At 44.3% G+C, this 22,345-nt stretch overlaps 1 protein-coding gene across 10 annotated transcripts in view; it reads left to right on the top strand.

Annotated features, from left to right (window-relative positions):
• CYRIA (CYFIP related Rac1 interactor A) overlaps positions 1-22,345 on the top strand; it is a 315,678-nt gene that overhangs the window by 181,519 nt on the left and 111,814 nt on the right. For 5 of the 10 annotated variants that reach the window (XM_086926310.1, XM_086926311.1, XM_086926312.1 and 2 more), the window contains 2 exons: positions 8,548-8,627; positions 14,412-14,533. In XM_086926310.1, coding sequence (XP_086782436.1) covers positions 8,558-8,627; positions 14,412-14,533 — 192 coding nt within the window. In that variant the 5' untranslated portion in view covers positions 8,548-8,557. Of the gene's footprint in view, positions 1-8,547; positions 8,628-8,819; positions 8,900-14,411; positions 14,534-22,345 lie in introns of all 10 variants that reach the window. The other 5 variants (XM_086926306.1, XM_086926308.1, XM_086926305.1 and 2 more) reach the window with 1 other exon arrangement.

Here is a 22,345-nt window from a genome sequence, read left to right on the forward strand (position 1 = left end):
TACGTGGGCCCAGCTGCACATGTTCGCAAGACACTACTGCCTGGACAGCAGAGTCCAGAGGGATGGCTTCTTTGGCCGTTCCGTCCTCCAGGACTTTCTGGTGTGATTATTGGTTTGCAGACCCACCACCGGGGTTGGTATTGCTGGGGTATCTATTCTAAGGTAAGCCTGACGCCTGGGGATATTCTAAGGTAAGGAATCTAATACTAACTACTGTTTCTTACAGATATATTGTTACCGAAGGTAAGTAACTTGTGCTATAGGTAGAATCAGAGGACCAATCGGCTGCGTTCATGATGTATATTCCAGGTGGCCACCCAAACTGAATGCCTTAAAGGCCATTGCTCCACAAGTGGAGTTTGCATCAAAGATTTTAAGATCCACTCCCGTCTCCTGCATGGCCTACCATACCCAACAGGGTATGGTCTGGGTGGACACCGCTTTGTGTGGCTTCCTGAGGGCAATTAGGGTGGGCTCGCAACCGGGAGCCAGAAGTTCATGGACATCTCATAGCCTTTAAGGCACTGGACTACACACAGTTTAGGAGATTCCGGAGACACTGGATATTCTATAACTCTGGTATTAGATTTCGTATGTATGCTCAGTGTAAAGGACACTCCAGAGGGGGGGGGGAAACCTTCCCGTAAAGGCTAGGGCTCGAACATCTAAAACCTGCTTGCACGAAGACATGCAGAGAAACATCTCGAGCTTCGCCAAAAGCTCCTTCCTTGATAGGGACCTGTTTAAGTTATCATGAATAGGAAATAATTTAGCACCTTATTGACAACCCAAAGTGCTGAGGAACGCGGCTCCGGAGGCAAAGATAGCCAATTACCACATAGAAGTCCACATACAAAAGGATGTTCCCCTATTGGGGACCCTTCCACAGTTACATGTCCCGCTGAGATAGGTGAACGGAAGGTGTTGATCGATAGGTAAGCCATAACCTACCGTGCTAAGTTGGCCAAAATTTTTTAAACTTGCACTACATCGCCACCCATGGGATTGCAACTCCGTCGCACACACTGACACCATCTTTTCCAAGCCGACCAGTATCTTTTGATAGTACCATCTAATATGCCTTTGACAGAAGGTCCTCAGCTTGTGCCGAATGCCCCAGAAGCGATCATCGTCCCCTGTAATCCTCCATGCCATGAGATGAAGTGACCCCTCCCAAACACCATCTAATGTGGCGTCTGATCCGGATTGAGGAGGAGAGTCGGGGAGAGGGATTGGAGAATCCCAAGAAAGTTCTACAAGAGCCGGAAAAGAAACGTGAAATTTCCAAATCGGGGTGACCAAAACTACGTCTGCCCATTGACTACTGATCTGCGCTGAAGTCCTGGTAATAATCACAAACGGGGTAAACAAATAGCCCTTCTCAGGTTCCCAGTCCTGCATAAAGACTTCCGTGGCAGTCCCCTGAGGATCTGGCTTCCATCTGAAGAACATGGGTAGCTGTTGATCCAATCTGGAGGCAACGGGTCCACCAAAAACAGACCCCAGAGGCCCTGGAGGTTGGCAAGGACCTCCGGGTGAAGCTTCCAAAGACCGGAGTCCCAGAAGTGGCGGGATTGCCAGTCTGCCACTCTGTTCTACTGACTAGGAAGTTATTCCACCGTGACTGATATGTTATGGTCCAGGCAAAACTGGCAGAAATTGGGTGCTAAATACAAAAGGCCCTGAACAGATTGCCCCTAGGTGGTTTATGAACCAGACGGTGGAGATTTTGCCCATCTTTATGAGGACACAGGACTGAATCTTGTCTTGCATCCAATAGCGGATGGCAAAGGCTCCTGCCAGATGATTCAAACAGTTGATGTGCTAACTTTTTTTCTTGAGGAGACAATGACTGTTTAAAAGTCTCCAGGGTCTCAACTAACGTGGCAGACCATCGTTGTTAAAAAAAAAAAAAACCTCATATACGGACACAGGCGTTGGGCGATATATGTTGATTCTTCGTCTTTGTGTGCCGTAACAGCATTCTCATTGGGTCTTTTCTTCTTGCGTTATGCTGACCTCCACCTGGAGGAAGACCAACTGGATTTGCAGTAGTGGTCAGAGATTAAAAGTAGGTGCGTGCTCTTAAAAAAGTGGCTTTAAAATCCCTTAATTCAAGACTCTTATTTTATTCTTGAGACATATGAACTAGGAAGCTAAAAACAGTGGCGTGCGTGTTTAGACTCGGTTATTGGTCTTCGCAATGATGATCGTGGTCAACAAGGTCAACATGTTTCAGCCTCTTGGGACCTCTAGGGGCTTTCGTCAGGACCACTAAACTAAAAGCCTACTTGTAGCTTTTATTGTGAAAAATCAAGGGTATCTTGTACTCACCCTTTTGAATGTTGGTCAGATCTATAGTATCTGATCCTTCGAGATTTTGGTAGAAGGTAACATCGGGTCGGGACAGCCTATTGCGGAAGTCTTTCGTAATGACTTGTTATGACTCTGGCGATACCCGGGAAAGGGTTGCTTCTCTGAGCGACACCATACTACAAGAGGAGAGAGAGAACGTTCCTAGGTGATGCGCTTCCAACCTGCATTCTCAACCGGAAGTATTTGTATGGTGTTGGATAGATTTTTTTGGGGGGGGGTGAGGGGGGGGGGTTTGTGTTTTGGCTGTCTGTTGGCATGATTTTAGGGCTGATTTGTTTATAACAAAAGATAAAATAAAGGAGAGGCTCACTTTATGCATCTTCTGCTTATGTTGCAAAAATGTTTCATGAGGTTGCAGACTCCGTTATACCTTTCGCTCTACTCTTTCGGTGCTCTCGTTGTTTTGGTGCACAATCTGCATTCTAGTGTTGAGTGCCGCCTCAGCACTATTCCCCACTCTGGGGCTTCACGTTTATGATTTCTAGCTGTTGGTTCTCACCTTACAATGGCTGCAAAGGTCGCCAATGTATGTAGCGCGGGTTTTTTTCATTCACTATGAAATGGCTTTTAAATTTCAGAGCTACCATTACCGAACTTTCAGATATCGCAGAATGCTGCAGGAGGCAACCACGTGTGCCTGACCTTGGGCTCACGTGCCGCAGGTCTTGGGCTCACGTGCCGCGGGTCTTGGGCTCACGTGCCGCGGGTCTTGGGCTCTCTGCACTGACTATTCTTGAGTATTGTGCACATACATTGTTCTTTATAAAAATAGTTTCTTAGTTAGTAGTAATAAGGATTCCAATAATGTTTGCCGACAAGTCCCTCACCCCACTGGTCAACTAGATGAAGAATTCTGGTCTTTCCCCCCAAATGTATGAAATGCACATGGGGTGGCCAAGCGTTCCCTGCACTAGCATCCCGGTTGTGGAATCCACTTCCTCTCCACAGCACATCTGGTTTAGGTTTAAAGATAAGACGTCTCTTCCCTCTAGCTCATCACTTGGTGTCTGGTTTGGGACGAACACGCATTCTGCCAGAACGGTTAACAACAAATGTTTTAACTCTTCATGTTTTGGACTCCAAAAAAGATATTCTTTTCATCTCGCTGTCCTTTTGCAAAGAGGGAGTTTCTAATTAACACAAGCCCATATGTGAGACTAAACAGTTCCCATTGCACTAATGTTAAAACGTCAAATTTCCCCTCTGTATTTTATATTTCAGTACATTTTATATTACTCTACGTAACTGTTGGGTAAACTGATTTATGCAGTGTACGGATGAGCAAATTAGTTAGACATTGTAAGTAAGTTTTGCTTGGTTGGGGGCGTGCCTAGAGAGCCCAACAAAGATGGCAGCGGTTTAAGATTGCTCCGGCAGCCCTATGCTCGAAAGCTATATAAACATACTGGTTAGCTGCCATGATTCACCTGTTTCTTAACCCTTTGACTTCCGTGGGCCCCCACTTAATCGTTACTGGAGCACAGGGATTCTCGGTGAATAGTTATTGGAATCCGGGGACCCCCCAGAGAGTCATTACTAGAAGCCAGGGACCCCAACCTAAGCATTTTCGTTGATTTGAACTGCATAACCATTACAAAAAAATAAACAAACAAGCATTCATTAAACATGTACACAAATGATGAAATATTTTATTTAATTCATAAACAATTTTTATGTTTTATTTTAATGGGAAGGTTGGAGATTTCCTAAATCTGTGGAGGTCACTCATCGTCCATAATATATTCTGTTTGATGCACTTTTAGTATTCAATTTCAAATTCCTTTACTTTAACAGAACATCTTAAACATTTTCAATTTGCTTCTTTAGATGCACTTTGTTAATATGATTAACTATTCTACGCGTTCTCGGAGCCCCCTATTAGGATTTGTGAACCCTCAGGGATCCCTGGACCACAGGTTAAGAATCACGGAGACCGTGCAGATGAAGAGATTCACAGTAACCGAGTGATTGTCCTGATGTCGCTGCTACTGCCACGAAAACCCAGTAACACCCAGAGCAAGGCTAGAGAAAGATCGGCCTGCTGTGTCGGCCCTTCCTGGTGTTGAACTAAAGATTGGAGTGGCTGGCAGCAGTCTCGTTCAACCGGCCCTACGAGCAGAAGGTCGCTGCTTGGGAGGAAATCCACCTAGCCACGGAGGCGGCTAGCACCACTAACCCCAGGCCAAAAAGGAGGTTCCCTACATTACGGATTGAGCAGACTAGTGTGGAGGGTACAATGTGAACAAGAACTGTAAAAATAAAAAAAATTAAAAAACGGAATAGTAATGATGATGGAAAGACAGCAAGCCGATGTTGAATTCCATAATGATAGGTTTGACAGATAATGTGCTGACTGAAGAGAGCTTTGTACAGATGATGGGTGTCTCAGCGATTCTGGTAGAACGAAACAGTGAATAATATTCACTATCTTCTAATGTTAGTGTTACAATTTAGGTTGCTAACAAAATGATTTTGAAAAATGTACTGCATATAAAGCAGTTGATACACAAACAAAAGTAATATTATATTATGTGGCACGCCATAGCCGCTGACAAAGACCGTCGGCTATAGCGTTATTAAAAATGGTTTATTTATTTATTTATTTGAAAAGTTTTATATACCGCGAACAAGATCTTTACAGATATCAGAGCGCTTTACAAGACAAGGGGGTGAAAGAATAATAGTATGTAATAGTTGAGGTAGTTAGGTAAAGGTGCATAGTTACATAGGTATGTCACAATACAAGAGGTAGGTCAAAATAGAGGTAGTGTAGGTATAAGGTGCATAGTTAACAGGTGCGCCAGTAATATAAAAATACAAAAAGAAGGAGCATATACTTGTTTAAGCGTTCTCAAAATGCTTTTGGAGATAACATAAAGGTAGGATAGTTGAGGTAGGTGAGTACAGGGTGCATAGTCATACAGGTGGATCAGTAATACTAGAGTAGGAATAGTTGAGGTGGCGTAGGAACAGTATGCAGAGTCAGACAGGTGCGTCAATAATATAGAGAAATACAAAGAGGGAACGTATACAATCAACTATGTCGATAATACAAGTAATACACCTAGTCCAAGGGGTCGGGCAGGTAGTAAGAGCGGATTCTTGAGCAATACTGAGTAGTAGATCATGTGTATTTAGCCATGAAAATCGCTTTTACTTCTTTCTTAAAAAGTTTGTTGGAGGAGCCTCGTTTCAGGAAGGAGTGAGTTCCAGATCCTGGGCGCCATTCCTGAGAAGGAACGTTTATATGTTTTGGTTATACGGCAAACAATGGCAGGCATAGCCGAAACAAGGATGGCTCATCTAGGTTGGCCCAGGCGTACATGCCAGGTAGAATGTTACACACAAAAGTTGACGGGAAGATTGAGTTTTGGAAGGAGGGTGGGCATAGTTGTTCCACTGTACAGTTCATATTCAGCATGGGAGGGGAGAAGAGTGATAAAATAAAAATAGAATTGCAAATTAAATGCTAGCCACGCAGGTAACAGTAGTGACACCCCGCATGCCATAATCAGACCATAGTTAAAATGGCCATGAGAAGTGATAACAATGCCTCACTTATTGAGTTCATGACTTGGAACGCAATGGGCCTAAATGATCCACGGAAAACCTGACAAGTACCAACGTATGCCAACAAGGCATGTATAGATATCCTGCTGTTGCAGGAAACACCTCACTGAAGGGAGGGGCTGCAATTTAGCAAAAGGCTGGCGATCACATAGATTTTTTGCCAACTATTTCAGTTACTCCAAAGGGGTTTCAGCATTTATTAGAAGAGGGCTGGGATTTTTCTTGATTCAGAGGTGAACCTAGAGGGGAAATATTGGATTGTCCAGGGTCATATAATGAACATGTGGAGCAGGAAAAAGACAGCCTCTGTATAATTTTACTGCAGTGTATACGATAATGTCATCAATAAAGTCTGTTTAAAAAGAAAAAAATGAACATGTGGAGCCACAATTATTACGACCCTCGATACTTTCATCCTGTCATGCATAGTGCAATAAGCTGCAGCCTTGTACGCTGTTCTGAGGTGGGGACTTTGTTACCCTCCACAGTATGTATGTATGTATGTATGTATGTATGTATGTATGTATGTATGTATGTGTGTTCTTATATAGCGCTCGATTTTATCCTTGGGCATCTCGGCGCTTGCCTTGGGAACCCGTCCTGGTTTTTCCCTGTGAGATCACCCGTGCTGGGCATCCCCAAGGTGAAAGCCAGGCATCCCGCCGCGGGGGGGCCGTTGTGGAGATTAAGCAAGCTTGTTGCCCAGAGCTGCATATTGTGAACTCGTGCTTAGAGTGGGCACCGAAGCGAGAATTATCGAGTCCTTGGACAATTGGGTTCAGGACCCTGCCGCGTCGAGCAGTTTAGATTGTACTACTACTAGGGAGCAGCAACCTGGTGGGGCATGCTCCGTCTTACTCGCTAATAAAGCACCAACAAGACTTAATGGACTTTTGGAGAGTCAGAGAGTCCTCTAAGCGGTTATACACATATTACTCTGCAGTGCTTGGTTCACCACCAAGACATGGTTTCTGGTTGTGAATTAGAGATAGGGTGGGGTGGACTAGAGACATCAACATATGAGCATAATATTGTGTGAGAGGCATTCAAAGCCGTGATTAGGGTAGAATGCATTTCGAACGGTCATGGTATACTGAAGTCTAACAGAGGGAAACTTGATATGTTGGAGCAGCTAGAGGTGCATTATATCAGGACACATAAACCTGACAAAAGGGAGCAAATCCAACTCAAGCTATGAACATTCTGCAATGAGGCGTGTGTGTGTGTGTGTGTGTGTGTGAGAGAGAGACTGGCTGCACTGTTGCTGCTCCTGTTTTTGGGGGGTCTATTCGTGTGTGTGAGTTGGAGAACTTGCATTGATGTTGTCTGTTTTTTCCCTTTGTAGGTTATTTTCTCTTGCCCATTTTGCGCCTGTTTTACGTGAAGAAAATTGGTGCTGCTGTAAAATTGCATATACTCGTGCCCTTGCTATGCCTCTTCCGTGTGTAAATAATGAAGCTGAAGATAGCCATTTTCATAATTTAAAGGCAAACTATGTTAGCTTTGTTAATGCATTGTTGAAGGTCAGTCAGTTGTCCTACCCAAACCAAAAATAATCCTTGGCAGTGCCAACTGGTGTGGCTTTTAAGGAATAATGTATGGTAATGTGAAGCATTACAAGTGATTGGCATGGAAATTAATATGTATATGTGTGGAAGGAAAGAACTGTAGAATAACATTGGTGTAGATTAAAATTTCAGGTGACAGTTCTACTGTCAAGTCAGACCTAAACATTCATGTAGGTTAATAACTGCCCTCCTCCCATCTCTGCTGCTACTAGAGAATGACAAACACAGGTGTGTGCACTAGAAAGTTCAATCTCAACCAGCTGGATAAATAAAATGATCGCAGCTGTGTGGAAGGCGAGCACTTTTTGTGTGGATGTGTACAACTTCTGCCAATCAAAACATGTATTCCTGGCTCCTAACGTGGGCGGAGCCAAATCCTCTCCCTAGTGATGCTCACATAGTTGTTTGGCAAGTTCTTCACTGAAGTTATACTGCACATTGCTACTGTAAGGCTCTATAGTAAACCAACAGACAGATCAGAACTTAATGTACATCGATGTGACTATGCAGAAGAAACTAATGATCATCTTTCAAAGAAAATCTCTGATGAGAAATGTGTTAAATTAGCACAGACCTGTAATTGGTGATCTGCACTCTTAGACAAAGTTTTAATATGCTTTAGCAATGGCGCAGGGAAGAGAGAAATCAAGCAGTTCATTAAAAGACAGCCTCTAAGCACAGCAGAAGCGTTGTATGGATGCCAAAGGCTTTGCATGAACTAAATACTTCCCTAGCAGTGTTGAATATGTTGGTTTTATTCATCTAAACTGCTATTTGTAATTACTCTGATGCTGCAAACACACTTTTCCCTTCTGCATAAGACAGTTGAGAAATATATTTTGTTGGGTCTGGATGATCACTTACAAAAATAAAATAAAATAGAATTCATCAAGTAGACATGTCCAGCTCTTGTACCAAGCGTGCGAGGCTTCAGAAACTGCCTGGCCTGCAGCGACACATGTTGCGTTGTTTGTTTTAAGTAAACCAAATGTTGAGTTGATGACTGTTAATTATGTTGTATTACATCCACTAGGTTTGCTAGGATGGGTAATCTTCTTAAGGTGCTTACCAGGGAAATTGAGAACTATCCACATTTTTTCCTGGATTTTGAAAGTAAGTTAAAACAGAAGTACAAGGATGTAAGCAAACGTTTCTCTTGATCTAGCCGCTGGTTGATGCAGAATTTCAACTTAGAGGTATAGACAGTAGGGCCGTTCACTAAGCATGTCTGTGGGGTTGCATGTTTCTGAAATAACGGCACTCAGCACCTCTTCTCTCCTTGTCTCTTCCTTTTCTATTTTTCAGGAGCCAAATGGGAAATCTTTTAAAAGTTCTCACTTGCACAGAACTTGATCAGGGGCCAAACTTTTTCCTTGACTTTGAAAGTGAGCACAACTCTTGCCTGGCTTCTACTCCTTACTAATGTTTGCATGCACTAAACGTTGTTACTAATACGATTTGCAAACAAGCTTATTTCAAGTAGTGACTAATATTTTAATTACCGGGTTGATCATGCCTGATTTTTATTACACAGTATTATAAAGAAATCAATATTGTTTAATTTGGAAAAGTATAACTGATAAATACAAAAATTGACAGATGTGGAGGCTTGTGTGCCAAAGTTTCCGATAATATGTTTTGGAGACAGTAAAACTAATTTCCTTTTGCAACATATTTGTTTTATTGCTTAAAATCCTACGAACTGATGTATACCTTGGCAATATGGCTTAGTTTGCAGATCCTATATAGGTGCATGCCCAGGTCAGACTAATTTCCTATAGTCGTTTGCTTATTTTATTAACATTTAATCATTTGCTTGTTTGACATTTTTCATGACTCGTATGCCCCTTGTGTGCTGGTTGGGATTGATAGAGTGTATGTTGGAGCCTATTTCCACTGCTGCAGTTTTAACTGGAACTGCGTGCACAGGGACCATTTGCCATGCCAAGAATGTCGTCAAAAGTATACATTTTTCGTGCCAATGCATACACCTTCCAGGCCACAGCAGCCCTTTCAACACAGAATCCAGAAGCTTTGGGCATATATGCACATTTGCACTCCATGATGCTACCTTTCTAGGATAAAAGTCTAAGCAAATGACTTTGACGGTGGCATTTTCTGGCGACAGTGTCTCTTTAAAAACATGACTGGAAGCCAAAGACCGAAGTCTCACAAATATTTAAAAAACATTAGACTTTAACACAGTTGTAACTGGTTAGTGTACTGTCAATATCTTACCTAATGAATGAGTATGAATGGCAAGTTATAGATATGGTGATATCATCCCTGCTGTATTGTATTATAGAAAATATAAATTCCCTTACCTGTGGTACATACCACCCAATAATATCCCACCCCTTTACTGGAAAAGCCCTTCTTAGATTACTTGATCAGTTTACCTCTCAAACTACAAGGAGCTTTAGGCATCGCTCTCAAATCGACCTCATTGGGAGGGTGTCCTCATTGGGCTCATCATCATCCAAACAGATGAAATGCCACCACTGGGATTCTCCATCCCCACAACCTTCATCACTCTCCAAAAATATATAATCTCAATTATTTTCAATGGAATCATCCTCTAAAACTACTCAATCTTACTTTCCTTCAAGACTAATAATGTTGAAAACCATGCTGAGGATTTCAGATCATCTTTTTTTCCTGTGGTGGATTTGTGTGACGTATTCATGTTCGATATAACCTTCACCCTCATTCCACCTGAGCAAAGATAGCATCTGTGGCTTTTCAAAGACGATCTGGTAAATCTGCATGGAAGCCATATGGGCTCGCCCGTTTTGCCGACCTTGGTGTACAGTCATATCATCCAGGGATAATGCCTCTTATATATGCTGAATTCTTGATTGAGCATATGCTGTCGCCACCAAACAGTGTGATATATGACTGAGCCAGATAAGTTGTGAGATGAGGATAGCAGAACAATTGGAAAATACATCCATTGTAAATCGTCCTCTTTCTCCTGATTGCCATCCATTCACAACCTCTCCGCTGTCTCTACTACTCATGCTGCAACACAGTGTGAAAGTTGCTTGAACTGTACTGGAACAATTGAGAGCATTCTCTGGGAGACCGGTCCGGGCAAGAAAAGTGAGGTGGACCCCCTGTTAAAGATTTTATTTGCATTGTATCCGACTAATTTCAATGAGCAAGAGTACCTTATCACCATTAAAATTATTTTTCATCCATGCACTACTGAATTAATCACACCGTTATAACAGGTGTCAAATGAAAAAAAAGAAGTGGAAAACAATAGAAATCTTAAATTGTCTTTATCCAGAATGTGTGTCTCCTGAAGTCACTTATTTCTTCCCTTTGGTTTCAGTTCTGTGTTATTGTTGGCATCATACTGCACTTAATATACCTGCAAATTAATCTAAACAGCAGAGAATGTTAACATTCCCATTCTTCAGTTGTGAATTCTTAACAGTTTCCCTCTTTCCTTTAGCCTCAGCAGTTACTTCATTTCTCATGTTGAATTTTATAACCGCGCATGTTTGATTAATAAAAATTGAAGCCTGCATGTTCTGCATGCTCCAATATTGTGTGCTTTGATCTCTCTACTAACTTAAATACAAAACAAGGGAATGTTGTTAAGAATATTTTTGTTTGCCTCTTTCACTCACGGTCCTTAGTCTCTGGGGAATATTCTGTTTCTTTTGTGTTCTGTCAGACGCAGATGTGATTACAGTGTCCACACTTTGCATCGTATTTGATTTTGATGTCCGAGGTAGTCCGTGTTATAAGTAAAATACATTTTGATCTTATTTTATATTACCAAGCCAGTTTATATGGCCGACCAATACGTGTTTTTGAATGAAACGCAGTTGTGCACCTGATGGGTGATCCTGCAGTGGTACTGTCAGAGATTGAGTCCTTTCTTCCAGTGCTGACTTTAAGATTCAAGCGAAGGCAACTCTGGCAGGCCCATATGGCGTTCTATTTTGGTTCACTTTGGTCTATAGCGTACATACTGGTACTTCTTCTGGAATGCCAAGAAAACTTGCTGATGATTTTCATTACATTGACAACTACTTTTTCTCATTGCGATACAAAACTACAGGATATGTTGCCTTTCCAGCCCTTCCCCTTCAAGCAGAATTCTTGTCTCTTTCCAGATCACTTATACTAATTCACTGCTTGCTTACCATTTCCAGGAGTGTTGCATAGGTCATGAAGAGATGAGGGACAGTAGGACTCAATGTAATCTAAGTTACCAGTACATAGTTATTTCATTACCACTTTGTCCCTCTTACACAGGATAGCCAAATAAGAGACAACACATTCAATTAATATCTAGTTCATCTACTGCAACCCATGTCCTTAAATCAGTACCTACAGAATATCATCACTGACCGTTGCATCTTCAAACTGAGTATGCCCAGAATTTCCCACATACATCTGAATACTGAAAAGAAATGTGCTGGAAGAAGCTCAAGAATCTGTTGTACATGTAAACTGCCTTGTATGTTCCTAATCACTCCGCCATCAGTATCCCTATAGCTCTAGTGGACCAACATTACATAGGTCTTTGCTGCTGTGTCCCTACATGTTCTTAGCCAGGGATAACGACAAATGAACCTGGCTACTTAATAAGGTTGGACCTTTTAGATTGAGCCATAACCCCCTTTCATCTTGCAAGAAGTGCAGACTATCATTATTAATAGCAAAAAATGAATAGCAGGGACTTTAAAGTTTGATGCCCTGATTCAGGTGGAAATAACTTTGGAGACCTACTCTGGAAATAGCAGAACGAGCCCCCTCAGGAAGAGTCTCACAAGTGGGTCTATCCATCTAAGATCCTCCAGCTCTTCTAACTGATGATGAGCAGATGTCACTGTAAATCATTTGGCCTCACAACAATTCTCAAATTTACTTTGTCTATCAGTACACATGTTCCATTGCTTCCTTGGCAATGGTTCCGAGGCATCTGTGAAAGTTGAGAAAAGTACGTGTAGGTGCTAGACCATGCCACTCAAGTCCTTGAAGCAAGCAATAAGAACGGAGCAGTGATGTTTTAGATGCTGGCCAGCCCTGCCTCTCAATGTAGAACCTTCCACACGTATAAAGTATTGCGATTAATCTTAAGTGAATTTCATGATGCTGATCGGAAATTCTTGCAGCATTCTGATTGGGAAACAGCCACGTCATTTGTGTTGTAATGCACAATCTCACTCCCATTACCAATTTTCTGGCTGTAGGCTGAGCTGTTCTATTACCATTGATCTCACCTCAGGTTGGGTATTAGTCTGACACCAACGAAGGGGCAATCTGAGAGAGGACTGGGGAACCAGTGAATGTTTTGTAGCATTGGTAACCCCATCTTATTAGTCAGATAGTGTAGCATTGTCACTACTAGTGTATTCTAAATCATTACCTCTGCTAAGACCCTGCTAATAGAAGGGCAACATGGAAAAGCAGATGGGTGGCCACAGAGGGCAGGAGTCCACCAGTCAAGTGAACTGATCCTAAGACCTGAAGCAGAAATCTGGAAGGAAGTAGCAAGTCTAGAGTTAAAGTAGGTAGCAAACCGAACCCCTGAAAAATATGGCGAAAGAGCTACAGCCTGAGGGAAATAAATATGAAAATTCCTGATTCAGTCTGTATTCTTGGACATTCTTAACACTGGAGATGTAGTGAAGATGCTTCTCTGCTCAAAGTACCAGACTGGAAGCTCGATGTCCCCGAATTAATGCTTGTGTTGCTGATTTACATATGACTTGGAAACTGATGTCTCTGTAGGATGCCCATCACTGAAGGAGCAGAGATGTTCAGATAGCATTCAAAATGGTATATACTTCCTATGGCTGCCACAGCAGTGGCTGTGGTAATAGACTGTATAAACTCCATTTTTAATAAACAAGAATATTAGAGGGTCATGATCTGTCACAGCTTCAGATGATCATGGAGATCTGGAGGTAGAGAATTTCAGTTTACAGTTTCATTAGTTTCGTTCAACTTTGACCAATATTGTGTGGCGGAAGGTTTCAGTGTTTTACATTCTATTAGAATGGTCACTTTAACCGGCTGGTGCATAGTGAGCAAACTCCAGACACCATTTTACCATCTGCATTTCTACAATTGAGACTATTAAATCTTACTTTTAAAAGTCTAGCTTTCGCACTACAGACAACGTTTTTAGTTATATAGGTATGTATACTATTTGACAGTATCATATTAATACACAGCTCATCTTAAGTCCCTATGCTGCCTTAAATTATGTTTTCAGCCGCTTGAAGTACAAAGTTCATTAAGTTAGCCTGAGTTTTAAAAAGAGATAGTCACCACTTTCAAATTACTTCAAGGAAAAAAACCCTGATAGGAAAAGCAGGTTGAAGTTCGCCCTCTGGCCACACCTGCTCCTCTTTTTTTAAAGATTCTGTTTGGAGAAATGGTTTCCTTTCTAGCTGGTCTTACAGTATTAGTAATTAATCAAGGGTGTGATTTCCTTTAAGAATCTTTTTTTCTTAAAGCAAATTTATCCCCAAATTGACATGTCTGAAATCGCATTGAATCTCGTTCTCTACTCCAAATTATGACATGAAGTGCAAAGGCTGCATAGAGAAACTTTTCATACTAACGTCATAAACTAGGAGGAGAGTCCATACTCCTAGCAGGCAAAGAGTGTTTTAATATTCGAAAAATAAACTAAAATCCCTGTATAAGTGATTTTGTACACATTTAAAGTGCCAGCTAATATTTCCTAAGTCTAGCCTACTCAGACTCCAGAAAACTAGAGTATTGAAAGGTGATGCTACCGATTTACATCAATTTTGTAAATCTGCAGGGGCGATGAAAGTTTGTTATTGTATATTGAAATGTGTAACTGTTACTGCATTTGACAAGGTATTTAATTATTTGTGCTTTTCCTGTTCAATTGCTCAGATGCACAGCCAACTGATGGAGAGCGAGAAGTGTGGAACCAGGTCAATGCTGTTTTACAAGACTCAGAAAGCATACTTACAGCCCTGCAGGCTTACAAAGGAGCGGGACAAGAAATAAGAGATGTATGCAAAGAATAATACATTATTGCCAGTTTCACGACAACCGACTGTACAATGTAAACATATCAAGGAAGGTTTATTGTGGAAAAAATCAGCCATATATCTGTAACTGGCACATTGTTTTATCCTTTACCATTAATAATCCTATCATTTTGTTATTCTGAGCATTGAGATCGTACATAAAATATCTGAAATTTGAGCCATAAGAAATTACCACATTATAATCCCCTGCCCCATCCAACGATTTTTCCCCTCCATTATTTGTTTATTTATTGTCACGAGGAGTGCGTGGACATTAGTGACACAGGCCCTATATGAGAATCCCAGTGGGTCCTTATCGGTAAGACATAACCAAGTAACTCAACAAAGCCAGTCTGCCAAGAGAAAAGTGTTGGTGTTTTACATGCTATTGAGAGCATTTCTCCTTGTCCAGTTGACACAATATAAAAAAAAAGTTTTGGTTCGAGGCATGTGGGCTCCTGAATTCATATCTGTGCATAGATCGCCGCTTAGTGTTGGGTCCGGGTGATTGCACATTGTTGTCCTGGAAGAGTCTTCGAAGTATCACGAGAAGATAGGTGGCTCCTCCCCTGGACTACAGTGCGCATGGGCATCCACTCCACCTCCGATTGTTCTTTTCGGCCATTGGGTTCGGATGTATATTTGTTAACTCAGGTTCGTAATCGATAAAAAACTTTATATTTGGCCAAAAGGCCTTTAGTTATAGTCGGTATTGACTTTGCGATCGGTGCCCAGTACTTGTTCCACACTCTATCCTCGAGCCGGACGTCAAGAAGTGCTGCGTGGCTTTTCAGCACTTAAGGCCCGGTCGACGCCAGAGGCCTTATCGACGATCCATTATGGAACGCAGCCCGTTCGAGAGATGTCCCGTTTGCAACTCCTAGTATCCTCACATCGATGTCCACCCGGTGTGCAACAAGTGCCTGTCTCCCGATCACGATGAAGCCAGCTGTATGGCTTGTTCTCGGTTCCGCTCCAAGAAGACGATTCGCCTTCGACGCGCATTGCGAAAGGAGGCCCAGCAGACGACGGCACCTGACCCGGTGAACATCTTCGATGCCGAGGAAGATGAGGGAGTCGAGCAGGAAGTTCAAGATAACCTGTCTGATCCTGCATCGGAGATCAACTCCAGTTACGACGCAGATGTGGAGATGGTCGATAATGAAGACGTCGTCGAAGAGGTAGGAGACGACGATGAGGCCTTTGGGGCCGTGGAAGATAGCTCGAGCGAGGAGCTAGGCCCAACCGTTGGTACGGGGGCCGTGACCAAAACACTCGATAAGGCTCAGGTCGAGGGATCGCCACATGGCCTTACCCGAGATCAAACGCTTGGTTCTACAGCCTCGCCTCAAGGCCCGGCTACGGACATTTCCAACGAGCCATCGGTTGACCGATCGAAATCGAAACCAAAAGCATTGGTGTCTACAAAACCGAAAGCACCGCAAACTAAATCGAAACCAAAAGTGCGTATTACTTTGGTCGGATCAAAGACTTGTGAACCATCGACACCGACGAAACAGAAGAGTATTATCGACCCGGGGAGGTCGCTAAAGGGTGTCGAGCCGAAGGCTGGGGCACCGAAGAAAATGGTCAAGGACGTCGACCCGAAGAAGTCTGCGCCGAAGGCCGTAGACACTAACAAGGGACTCAAAACTCAGAACGTTCCCGATCCTAAACGTCGACTCCACAAGGCTAAGGGCAGTAAAGACCTCGAGTCCACGACTAGCAGTGGCTCTAAAGACCCCGTCGAGTCAACACAGCCATCCGCCTCCTTTTCGAAGCAGGTGTCGGACTCGCTGCAACGCATTAAAGAGAAGGCTATTGCTGTCTGACGGAAGGCCACTCCACCCCCGAAGCCAGTCAGTAAACCTCCGAAGTCGTCGGCACCGATTCAGTTCACACTGCCACCGAAAGTGGTACCTAAGGCGTTCGCCCCTCGAAGCGGCCAAAAAGGTGTCCATGGGGCCGAAGCCTACAACTACAGAAGGGGCCACCAAGCATCGACAGCCTCCACAGGAAGATCAGTCGAGGCAATTCATCGACGCTGAGACGGGTAGACTTTCCTTTTTCAAGCGAAAGATCGCCCCAGAACAACCTATGAAGTCATATAAAATTCCATTGAAGAAAAAGAGGGATTCTGCTACGTCACCTCTTCTTTTTGAACCTACACAACCACATGGACGAGACACTGCTCCTATTTCACCCACATACTCCGATGTGGATGTAGGGGATGGTGACAATGAAGATTACAGTTATCATGTAGACACTGATCCAGAAGATCACACTGAACCCTGGACAGACGTTGTTGACCCAGGGGATCCACAAACTGCCCCGGACAGTCATGTCTATGCTATTAAAACCTCACCTACAGAAGACACAGCTGCGTTTAATGCACTTATTGAGAGGGCAGCAAAAAATCATGATGTCCAGCTCCATGCTGACCCTATAGAAGAGGACTTTTTGTTTGACACCTTCTCAACCTCAGAGAGAACTGTCAAGACTCTACCCATGCTAAAAGGTGTCATGAAACATGCTGGAGACATCTTTAAGGAGACCACAAGGGCAAGGGTAATAAACCCCAGAATTGAGAAGAAATACAAACCAGCACCTGTGGACCCTACGTATATCAAGGGACAGTTGCCGTTGGACTCTCTAGTTGTTTCCAATGCCCGTAAAAGAGGGAACCCTAAACAACGGGTGATGCTCCTCCCCCTGACAAGGAATCTTAAGTGCTAGAAGCATCAGGGAAAAGGGTGGCAGCTCAAGCGGCCAATGTCTGGCGAATCTCCAACACACAGGCACTCTTAAACAGATATGACAGGGCTCATTATGATACACTCGAGACCCTGTTACAACACTTGCCAGATGAGTATAAGGAGGCAGCAGAGATGCTAATACAAAAAGGGAAACTTATATCAAACGCATCTATTAATGGTGCGCTGGACGCAGCAGACACTGCAGCCAGGGCGATTAATACAAGTGTGATGTTACGAAGACATGCCTGGCTGAGAATCTCTGGCTTCAAGCCCGAGTTACAAACCACCATACTCAATCAGCCGGTTAACCCTGATCACTTATTTGGCCCAGAGGTGATCACCACCTTAGAAAAAATTAAGAAGGACACAGAGACTGCAAAGTCTATGGGGGCTCTACAGTCGCAGCAGTTCAGGGGTGTTTTTTTTCGTTGCTCCAACAATAGAGGCGCTTCCAGAGGCCAGCTGCACCAGCAGAGACAATACAGAAAAGGAGGCACGCAGACCACCTACAACAAACATAATAGGGGTGGCTATCGTGGAAACAGCACCAAGGGCAGAGGTCATGGAAATAACAGCTCCCGATCCTCTGCCACTAACAAACAGTGACGTCTTGTCACTGCCCCCCGACCATACCACACCGGTCGGGGGGAGACTACAACAGTTCCTGCAGGTCTGGAAATCCATCACTACAGACAGGTGGGTGAGGCAGCTTATCCAGTTCAGTTATTGTCTGGAGTTAACATCCACTCCACCCAACATACCCCCAAGACACCGTCCTATGTCCGCAGAGCATTTACAATTATTGCAGCAGGAGATAGTCAGCATGCTGCAAAAAGGAGCCATAGAGCTTGTGCCTGTGGAACAAAAAGGTACAGGGGTGTACTCGCTGTACTTCTTGATCCCAAAAAAGGACAGGTCACTCGGACCCTTACTGGACCGCAGGCCCCTAAACCAGTACATTCTATCAGAACACTTTCACATGCTCACATTACAGCAGGTTCTACCGTTACTCAGTCAGGGAGATTTCCTCGCAATACGAGATCTGAAGGATGCATATTTCCATATACCGCTACACCCGTCATACAGAAAATATCTCAGATTTACCATTCAGGATCAGCATTATCAGTTCAAGGTCCTCCCTTTCGGAGTGATCACAGCACCCAGGGTGTTTACCAAGTGCCTGGCGACAGTGTGGAGAAGTGTGGCTCAATGATTAGAGCGGCAGACCCTTATGCAGAGGTCTAGCCCGGGACCAGGGTTCCATTCCCCGCCTCGGCGGGTCTTGGGCTCAAAATTCCACAGACCTGATCATTCTCGCCTCGCCTCGGTGCCTATTCCAATCATGGAGTCCCACTCTGCAACTCTGGGCAATAGCTTGCTTAATCTCCACAACGGCCTCCACAATGCTAAGGATGCCTGGCCTCCACCTTGGGGTTGCCCAGGAGTGGACGCCTCACAGGGAAAGCCAGGATGGGTTCCACAGCGGTTATCGTACAAGCGCCTTGAGACCCATGCGGGTGAGTAGTGCGCTATACAAGTATCAATTTACATATTTTTTTTACAGTGGCTGCACACCTATGGAGACAGAACGTTCACGTCTACCCTTATCTGGACGACTGGCCTATCCAGGCAAAGTCGGCCCTGCAATGTGCCGCCCACATGTCCCACACCATTCACCTTCTTCACGATCTGGGGTTTTCACTGAATTATCCAAAGTCCCACCTTCAGCCCGCCCACGTACGGCCGTATCTGGGCGCGACAATAGACTCTCTGGCAGCCAAAGCACAGCCAAATTCAGTGAGGATCAACAGCATGCAATTGCTGATACGGAAATTCAAACCACAACACTCTCTTCCAGCACGAGTGTTCATGCAGTTGATAGGCATGATGGCCTCCTGCATCTTCATAGTTCCGCACGCGAGACTGCACATGCGTCCGCTTCAGGAGTGCTTAGCACGTCAGTGGAATCAGGCTCACGGACAATTGAAAGACCTTGTGTTGGTGACCGGTCGCGCATTCAACTCTCTGCATTGGTGGAATCCACAAAACGTTTGCAGGGGCCGACCGTTCCAGGAGCCTGTGCCACAGATTATACTGACGACGGACGCATCTCTCCAGGGATGGGGAGCTCATGTCCTCCACTACACAGTGCAGGGACTATGGACAGCACAGCAGAAGAGGATGCACATCAACCTTCTGGAACTGATGGCTATCTTCATGGCAATGGAAGCATTCAAAGTACATTTGTGCAACAAGGTTGTGTTGATCCGGACGGACAACATGACGGCCATGTACTACATACAGCAGCAGGGAGGTACACACTCTCCACAGTTGTCTCATCTGGCTCAGAGCATGTGGAAGAGGACCATTCAGAGAAACATCTTCCTCATGGCAGAACACCTCCCAGGCAAGGACAATCAGATGGCGGACCTGCTCAGCAGGCACAGCCACCAGATGCACGAGTGGGAGATACATCCATCAGTACTCCAACCGTACTTCCAGCAGTGGGGTCTTCCAGAGATAGACCTGTTCGCCACAAGGGAAAACGCAAAATGCCAAAGCTTTGCTGCCAGGTTCCCACACCCACAGTCGCAGGGAAATGCGATATGGATGAACTGGTCAGGCATATTTGCGTACGCTTTTCCCCCAGCACCACTAATACCGCTGGTGGCACGCAAGCTGAAGCAACACTCGATGACTCTCATCCTGGTTGCTCCAGCTTGGGCACGCCAACCATGGCACACCACGTTTCTAGAACTCTCCGTGGTACCGCATCAAAGGCTGCACCTCACGCCCAGGCTTTTGACGCAGAGCCATGGCGACATTCAGCATCCAGATCCGCAACAGCTCAACCTGGCGATCTGGCTCCTGAGGTCTTAGAATTTGGCTACCTCAACCTGCCTCCTGACTGTATGGATATCATAAGGGAGGCAAGAAATCCCACCGCTAGAGCATGTTATGCGGCAAAATGGAAGCGGTTTGTCATTTATTGTGCCAACAACTACATTAATCCGCTAGATGCATCTACTCACAACATCATCTGTTATCTGTTACACCTATACAAATGCAATCTGGCCTATGCTTCCATTCGTATACATTTGTCTGCAATAGCAGCTTATCTCCAAAACAGGCAGCATCTCTCACTTTTCAGAGTGCCTGCCATCAAAGCTTTTCTGGAGGGGCTCAAACGAGTTATTCCTCCCCGACACCCACCAGCGCCTGTATGGAACCTGAATGTGGTCCTCACCAGACTGATGGGTCCACCATTTGAGCCTCTACACTCATGCGAGATACAATTCTTGATGTGGAAAGTGGCTTTCCTAATAGCAATCACATCGCTACGACGAGTTAGTGAACTTCAGGCACTACCTATCCAGGAGCCATTCATACAGATTCACTCCAACAGGGTGGTACTATGCACTAACCCTAAGTTTCTGCCTAAAGTGGTTTCACAGTTCCATATAAATCAAACTATAGAACTGCCAGTGTTCTTCCAGAATCCTGAGTCAGTGGCAGAGAGAATGCTCCACACACTAGACGTCAAAAGAGCTCTAATGTCCTACATAGATAGGACAAAAGATTGTAGGAAAACAAAACAGTTTGTTGCCTTTTCACCACAACACAAAGGCAACCCCATTTCCAAAGCAGGTATAGCCAGGTGGATCGTTAAGTGCATACAGATTTGCTATCAAAAGGCTAAGCGCACATTAACGGTTCCCCCGAGAGCCCACTCCACACGAAAGTTGGGGGCCTCCATGGCTTTCCTTGGAAACATTCCTTTAGAGGAAATCTGTAGAGCAGCCACATTGTCTACCATACACACATTTACAAAACACTACTGCGTAGATGTGCACTCCAAACAGCAGGCAGCTGTAGGGCAGGCTGTTCTAAAAACACTTTTTCAGACTGCTGCAGCTGGCACGGGCGGCCGCTGCTAATAGAGGGACTGCTATATATTCTATGCACAGATATGAATTCAGCAGCCCACAAGCCTCGAACCGAATATGCTACTTACCAGTATGCATCTGTTCTTGGCATGTAGGGCTGCTGACATTCATATCGCCCGCCCTCCTCCCCGGCGCCTGTAGCGGCTACAGCACTCAGAATTACTCTTAGCATGGTCATCACTTACTGTATTACACTCCATCTCTGCCACAATGGCGAAAAACAATCTGAGGATGGAGTGGATGCCCATGCGCACTGTAGTCCAGGGGAGGAGCCATCTATCTCTTGATACTTCGAAGACTCTTCCAGAACAACAATGTGCAATCATCCGGACCCAACACTAGGCGGCGATCTATGCACAGATATGAATGTCAGCAGCCCTACATGCCAAGAACAGATGCATACTGGTAAGTAGCATATTCGTTCTTAATCAGGGACATGAGTTAACAAGGAGTCATCCTCATACAGCAGCAGTTTTTGAGGCCGTCCTGGGGATGATGATTCTATCATGAGCATCAGTTTATCATATCTTGGTCACCAGTAGTTCTAATGCAAGGATGTACAGCAAAGGTGATAATAGACATCCTCGATGATTCCCCTTCTTAACAATGAACGCGGAGATGAGGCCATTGCACGCGATCTCTGCAGTTAGTTTGTGGTAGAGTCACCACATACTCCCAAAGAATCAGCTCCCAATCATGAGTACAGAAGAGGTAGCTCCACTCCTCTCAGTCAAAGGCCTTCTCAGTGTCCAGGGATATGCCCACTTTCACATCTCTTGTTCTGTACCTGCCATACGAGTTGTGATTGGGTTCTCATATTGTCCCTAAGGGGTCTTCCCGATACAAAACCAGTCTTTGCTTGTAGTGCCTGGATAGCTGATATATCCTACCTCGCCCTAGTCTAGAATGCTAAAAGCCTACCCACTTTCTCTCTGTGTTCATAGTGTTGTGTTTTCAGCCGGAGTAAAGCATATTGTGCATGAAAATTGAGAAATGAATTAAGGACACATATAAACCTATAATCCTAATAAGGTTGCATAGTAGAATGTCAGCGGGACCATGGTTACTTTTCTTCGTCATTTCCCAAACAT

The sequence above is a fragment of the Lissotriton vulgaris genome, chromosome 6 (genome assembly GCF_964263255.1).
Source record: "Lissotriton vulgaris chromosome 6, aLisVul1.2, whole genome shotgun sequence".
Classification (NCBI taxonomy): domain Eukaryota; kingdom Metazoa; phylum Chordata; class Amphibia; order Caudata; family Salamandridae; genus Lissotriton; species Lissotriton vulgaris.